A 7,500-nucleotide genomic window follows, 5' to 3' on the forward strand; every position below is an offset into this window, starting at 1 on the left:
AAGAAAGCAAAGAATATATATTTTTACTAAGGAAAATGACAAAAATAGTAACGCACAGTGATTTAGATAAGTAAATTTAATCTGATTACTGGTTTGTAAATAGTAGCGTGTTAGATTACTCGTTACCAAAAAAAGTGGTCAAAATAGACTAACGCGTTACTAAGTAACGCGTTACTGGCATCACTGCCTACAATACAGGGGAGTCTCTGACATTACTGATGCGCGATCATTACTGCATCACCACGACCATCACTACCACAAATCATCATCACCACCAATCACCACCATCATTATAATCATCACCAATCACCACAATCATCACCACCACCACCACCACAGTCATCCAAATCCTCCTCCTCTTCATCATCACCATCATCATCATCACCACCACCACCACCAAGATAGTCATCCGCCTCCTCCTCATCCACATCATCATCATCATCATCCTCCCAGCCCCAACCCCCTCACCTCTCTCTTCTTGGCCTCGTTGCGGCGGTACTTGGTGAAGAGGTGGCACAGGATGTTGGCACAGCAGCATGCCACGTGTACCAGCGGGCCCTCCTTGCCCAGACTGAGCCCCGACGACACCGCCAGCACCAGTGTGATGGTCTTGATCATCAGTGTCCACTTGCCCAGGTAGCCGCGGATGATGAAGCCGCTCAAGATCGTCTTGATCTGGAGGAGGAGGGGACAGTAGAAATTAATTCACTTCAGTTGAGGGGCCACAAACATGATGAACTAGTAACTAACCTTTAAGGTCATTTCACAATTTGGTCAACATCAATAATATGTCATTCATCAGTGTTAAAGCTAAGACAATTTTTGCGTGTAGTCATTATATACAATGATCTATTTTCATGATTATTTCTAAAAATAACCCCAGAGTGTAGCACAGATCGAGCTAGGTAGCACAGATTATTTTTTTCTTCTTCATATCGACAGTACTCGGTGACCTCGAGAAACAGAGATCTATGTGAAAAATTGTCGGATTTTTCCTTCAAACAGCCTTGTCCACGTCTGAATTACTGTGTTCAGATGTGGGCAAGGCTGTTTGAAGGAAAGTGTCAGAGCTCTTGCGACGGCCACCAACCAACTGTGCATTGTCGTTGTGTCTTGCGCTACGTTGTGTGATGTTAAATAGGCTCGGCGGTTGCTGATTGGCCACTGCGGGAAACCCTCTACCTAGAGCACAAGGGATTTAAAGGGGCTCTAAGCGATACTGGGTAACGTCACTTCTGTTGACTTTCAAACAAAACCGAGAGCTAGCTCGCTACTTCCTCCCCCTCCCTCCCGTGCTGCTCCCGTGCCATTGAAACTCTCCTAAACGCGCATCTCGTCTGTGATTTGCTGGAACAGTTGTTATGTTTTTATGGGCTAGGTTTGCCCAGGTTGTTTTTGTTGCCGTTTTTGGAGCCTGAGCTGTCCACAGAGATTGCATTTTTTTTACAGTGTATTCAGGACACAGACAGCTAGCGGTTGGTTAGGTGATGTTTGCAGTAAGTGACATAAAATGTTTTAGCCTAAAAAACGTGCAGCATCGCTTAGAGCACCTTTAACACCACTCTTTGTGTATCTGAAATTAAATTTTGATTTGGCTGCAATACTGGAGGCATGTACGGTGTGTTAAATCTGGTCACAGACTGCTCAGAGGTTTGTGCTAAATGTTGGAAGTTGTAATTGAAGGACAGAACTGCTTCTGAAAGTCAGAAGCTCATTTCATATTTCCAGAAATTATGTTTTTGTTTAGTAGCAGCGTACATCCATCACATTCAAAACATCTCCTACGGCTAGTAAGGAAACACACATAAATCAATAAATTACTCTAGAAACTACATGCAATAAATGATGAGGTCTGGACCCAATATTCTGTACTTCAGAATTAACCCATGTGCATATTTCTAGTGCCATCTTTCACACAAACTGCTGCAGGGTCCATATGTGAATAAAATCTGTCTGAAAAAAACAGGCTCTTCTTTGACATCTTAAAAAACAAACAACACAGAGTTCATTCTTCAAAAGGCTTCAAAGGCACGTCTGTCTATCCATCTGTCAGACAGTCAGTCAGTCAGCCTGTCTCTGTGTGGCTGAGAGGGACCAGATGACTAGAGTAGTAATGTGAAGTCGAGCAGGACCTCCGATGCGCAATCAGAGCACTTTAACATCTGTGAGCGTTTGAGTTGGTCTGACTCGGAATGACAGAAAATACAGGAGAAGGAGGAGAGAGAGAGAGAGAGAGAGAGAGAGAGAGAGAGAGAGAGAGAGAGAGAGAGAGAGAGAGAGAGAGAGAGAGAGGAGAAAACAATGGTACTGTTCCCCACAACAAATATGACCAAAACAAACAAATAAATACATAAATAAAGAACAAAAAAAGCAGCTGTTTGGTTCATTTTGTTTTCTCTTTTGCTTTAAGATACAACACATTCCATCTCTGTTTCAGTTTAATGATGGCATGATGCCAATGCTGCATGCACGCAGACAGACAGACACACACACACACACACACACACACACACACACACACACACACACACGGAAAGACAAAGGGAAAGAATGAGAGTAATGACAGAGAGAAAAAGTGACAGTGAAAATGAGCAGAATCACAAGGGAGATCGAGGCAAAGAGTTGCAGGAGATAAAGAGAAACATATGAGCTTCATATGGGCTTGGAGAAATAGAGATAGATAGATACATAAGAGAGAAAGAAAGAAAGAAAGAAAGAAAGAAAGAAAGAGAGAAAGAAAGAGAGAGAAACAGCTAAGCTCGCTGGGAGCGTCAGATTGAGCTGTCCAGGGGCCTGTCTAACACATGGTGGTCTGTGAGTCCAAACATCTGAATGAGCTGAGTACACACTGGCCTCTATATTATCTCACAACGCAGCTACGACCACAATAACAGCCTTATATTATAAAACAGGTTGACACTTACGAGACATATTTCAGGCAGTGTGTGTGTTTATGCGTGTGTGTGTGTGTGTGTGTGTGTGTGTGTGTGTGTGTGTGTGTGCATGTGTATGTGATTAGCTGTACCTCTTGCATGATTTTTATTGATATAATTGTGGAGCAACTTTAGAAAAACAATGGTGAGACTTGGGGAGAGTAAGTGCTTGCGTATTCACTGGCATGTGTGTGTGTGTGTGTGTGTGTGTGTGTGTGTGTGTTGGTGTGCTTTAAGTGAATGTGTGTCTGTGTGTGTGTGTTGGTGTATTTGAGTGAATGTGTGTGTCGGTGTGTTTGAGTGAATGTGTGTCTGTGTGTGTGGTTGTGTTGGTGTATTTGAGTGAATGTGTGTCTGTGTGTTGGTGTGTTTGAGTGAATGTGTGTCTGTATGTTGGTGTGTTTGAGTGAATGTGTGTGTGTGTGTGTGTGTGTGTGTGTTATGAGAGGGAGGGAGTGGGGGCTGGGTGGGATATAGTACAGTAAATCACTGTTTTCATAAGCCATAAAGCAAGGGTCTGTGTAAGTGTGTGTGTGTGTGTGTGTGTGTGTGTATATGTGTGTGTGTGTGTGTGTATATACGCGCTTCTTTGTACGTACGTGATACGTATTTGAGAGAGAGAAAGGGGGGGAGAGAGAGAGAGAGAAAATGTATGTTTATCTACGGGCCCACAAATTCAGAGATAGCCTTGGGGTGGGCACGTGTTTGAGTGTTTGAGTGTGTGTGTGTGTGTGCAGAGATGTAAAAGTCTGGCTTCAGAATGGTTGGAACCAAAATGTGGCAGGACTTTTACTTTCTGAAGACGGACCTTTACACCTCTGTGTGTGTGTGTAAGACCATACCTCTGGTATTCCTGATCCACAGGCGTATGGGGCGAAGGCTCTCACCAGAGACACGGCCAGGAAAGCAAAGAGCAGCGCCCAGCACACATACATCAGGTAGTTTACTATGTAGGCCGACGCCCCCTACAGGAGAAAACACACACAAACACAAACACAGTTAATACCAGTAGAGCCCTGCTCACATCCTTCAGGTTCTGTTGACTGCTGCCCTCTGCAGGACAAAACAAACAATGACACACACAAATACACCCATGTGCATATACAGTATACACAGTACACACCATTTTTTTACAATTTAGTTCATCTTTTTGTCTGGCCCTATAAAAATGTCATAGGCCCTAACCAGTCCTTTTAGGCAAGTCCCTCCACTTGGCGGCCATATTGCAACGCTTTTTGAGCACTTATCAGGCATCTATTTCGGCAGAAATGTGCGTGCGCAAGGCTTCACGACACCAATCTTGCTCCAGCAGCGAGATCACAACACATGATTGGCACGATGTCTTCACAACACACCACATTATTGGCTCAATGTATTCACAGCACACAACGTGGTTGGCTCAGTGTATTTACACAGTGGGAGTGGGTCTGGAAAGGGTTTATTGACCTACGACCTCCAGCAGGGGCATAACTAGCGGTGAAATTAAACTTAAATTGGTGCATTAAGCTCTTACCAAATCGTTTCAGAAGTGCAGCAATCTTGTCAACGAAGGTTTTAAATGCAGTTGTTTACTCAATTCCAAAGAAATATTTTTGTCTGTAACTTACTAAGGCGAGGCCTTATTAGTGAGATCCCTCACTCATGCAATCAAAAGACTGGGGGTTTGGTGAAAGTAATATATGCGTGTGTGTGTGTGTGTGTGTGTGTGTGTGTGTGTGTGTGTGTGGACAAAGGGATCAAAACGCTGTCATTCAACAGCAGAAGGTCCATTGCTGCTCATTCCCCAATGAAGTAAGAGTGCATATCATCATATTCTTTGCCTGTATACATAGGCTGCACGTTGCTAGTTTTGTTCAGAATCTCATCTTGATATTGTGGAACTAACCCCTTTTGGGTTGCACAGCTGTGTATTGTGTGGGAAGTTGGAGATTGCTGTATAGGGCAGCTGCCCATACTGGTGTAATATCTCATTCCCACCAGCAGAGGGAGTACTGTGGTCATCTGGCTTCAAAAGAACATGGACAGGAAGATCAATCTGATCGTCTGTAGATGATAAGCGGTGTGTGTGTGTGTGTGTAAATCAGTGTTTCTGTGAGTGTGTGAGAAAGAGAAGATATGGGTGGGTATGTGTGTTTTCAGTGTCATCTTCCCTCCAGTGGGGTGGAGCAATACAGGAAATCATTAATGGACACTTCTTAGAAAACTTGCAAAGACAAATCCTCTTTCCTGAGATCCTTGTCAAATCTGCAATAATCTCACAAAACTGCAAACACAGTTTTGAGGTTCTCTTTTATCCAATGACTAAGAAGAGGACAAAAAACAGGAACAGCTTATGCAGTCAAAAGTGAAGCAACTGCACAATACAATGGCAGAGCACTGACCTCATATGGCGAATTCGGACAATTCTCTGCTACTTATCACTTACTGCACAACCCATGATTAACCTACTGCATCTGAGATCCCAAGTCTTATTTTACCAAGAGGACCCCCTTGCTTTATCTGCAAATGTTACATTAAGCTTTGTGTGGCCTTACCTGTAGCATCAACCGTGTATGTATGTATGTATGTATGGGTGCACGTGTGTGTGTGTGTGTGTGTGTGTGTGTGTGTGTGTGTGTGTGTGTGTGTGTGTAGAGCCTGATTTGCTTGTTTATTGCAAATTGTGATGACACTTACTGTGCCAACGGTATACGGAGGCAACTGATATTGGCACATGGAATGTGTTGCTGCCACATGTTCAGCAGATGTCACTTTGCATAGCATTGGCCATTTTTCGGGATATTCAGGGGCTAAGGTGGTCTGTGAGATTTTATGTTATTGGTTAAGTGGTCCTTGGTGTAAAAAAGTTTGAGAAACACTGCCCTATTTGTACACAAATGTGGTCGCTTTTTTGTTAAGTGTTTTACGTATATTTTTGTAGAGCGAAAAAGTATCTCTTACGTGTAAAAGACACAAGTGTAAATTTTGTCGACACCTGGCAACACCTGAGCCATAAACTAGCCTCAACGCCAGCAGTGGGCTGGTCCGGTGTGACCTCACCTGGCTGGCTCCGACCATAAGCTCCGCCCAGCTCCTCCACTGCGGACACTTGTCCCTCTCGTGGAAGGTGGTCTCTTTGGAGGTCCAGCAGCAGTGCTCGTGGTTGAACCAGAAGCCGTCCAGACACACGCCCTCCTTCAGGTCCGTCATCCAGTGTGCCGTGATGTCAATGAGACCCGCCAACGCACCTGGGGGGTATTACACAAGTAGACATACATGGTCAATATACACAGAGACAGAACTATATACTGAACCGTGTGTGTGTGTGTGTGTGTGTGTGTGTGTGTAGGGCAGAGGTGTATAGATAAATAGACACACATGTTTAATATACACAGAGGCAGAATTTTATATCATATACTGTACAGTGTGTGTGTGTGTGTGTGTGTGTGTGTGTGTGTGTGTGTGTGTGTGTGTGTGTGTGTGTGTGTGTGTGTGTGTGTGTGTGTGTGTGGAGTAGAAGTGTATAGATAAATAGACAGAGACACACACACATGTGTTTAATATACACAGAGGCAGAATTTTATATCATATACTGTACAGTGTGTGTGTGTGTGTGTGTGTGTGTGTGTGTGTGTGTGTGGAGCAGAAGTGTATAGATAAATAGACAGAGACACACACACATGTGTTTAATCTACACAGAGAGACATAATTATAAATATGAGGTATGTGTATGGGGGTGTGAGCACCACTGGGCTATAAGGGGGGAAGTTTATTATAATTTGCCTGCCTGCCTCTGTGTCTATAAACAGCACGACAGATTAACAGACGGTTAGACAAGCAAGTGGATGGGGTCACACAGGCACAGACAGATGGATTAATTAAATGGAGAGAGAGAGAGAGAGAGAGAGAGAGAGAGATACATAAATAAACAGACAGTTTGACTGACAGATGATATTGTAAAATAGAGTGGAAGGAGTGGCTAGACGGTGGTGGTGTGACTGTGGTGGTTAGTGAGGTTCACCCCTCACTGTAAAGTGCGTTGGGTGCCTTGATAAAGTGCTATATAAATGCAATGTGTTGTTCTTGACAGTTTGGAAAACAGTTAGAGAGCAATGAGATGATTAACAGAGGGAGGGGGGGAGAGAGAGAGAGAGAGAGAGAGAGAGAGACTGCAACAATTAGCTTCCACTATAATCAATGGAACTGGCTACACCAGATGTGATTGCACACACACACATTCAAAAAAATGAGACTAGTCTTCTGAAACAGTTTTGACGCTCTGCAAACGGAGTGCTTTAATTGGGCACCCTTTGTAGCCCAGCTGTAACACTGTAATCAAAGCTTGACAGCAATAGTTGCCTCTGTTCAGGGTTGACCAATCAGAGACCAGTGAAAAGGACCATATGGTCTTTCCAAAGCGACATACAAATAACAACAATACAAAGTTAAATCTAAGTCAGTAAACAATTAAAAAAGTTGGTAAGACTACATTAAGGAGAATAGCAACAATGTCAATTCAATCAATAGCGTAATGAAAATAAATAAATACTATAATAAGTAAGGGATAATGTATAGAACGACGCGCAGC

The 7,500-nt window shown here is 43.5% G+C and overlaps 1 protein-coding gene across 5 annotated transcripts in view; it reads right to left on the reverse strand.

Annotated features, from left to right (window-relative positions):
- The window catches only part of LOC121690413 (H(+)/Cl(-) exchange transporter 5-like), a 64,481-nt gene that overhangs the window by 33,053 nt on the left and 23,928 nt on the right, over positions 1-7,500 (reverse strand). For all 5 annotated transcript variants that reach the window (XR_006025059.1, XR_006025060.1, XM_042070949.1 and 2 more), the window contains exons 5-7: positions 5,973-6,160; positions 3,776-3,898; positions 469-675 (exon numbers count right to left, since the gene is read on the reverse strand). Coding sequence is in view for 3 of the 5 variants with exons in the window: in XM_042070949.1 (XP_041926883.1) it covers positions 469-675; positions 3,776-3,898; positions 5,973-6,160 (518 nt within the window). In the remaining 2 variants the exon portion in view is untranslated. The remainder of the gene's footprint in view (positions 1-468; positions 676-3,775; positions 3,899-5,972; positions 6,161-7,500) is intronic.

Source organism: Alosa sapidissima, chromosome 18, assembly GCF_018492685.1.
Source record: "Alosa sapidissima isolate fAloSap1 chromosome 18, fAloSap1.pri, whole genome shotgun sequence".
Taxonomy (NCBI): domain Eukaryota; kingdom Metazoa; phylum Chordata; class Actinopteri; order Clupeiformes; family Clupeidae; genus Alosa; species Alosa sapidissima.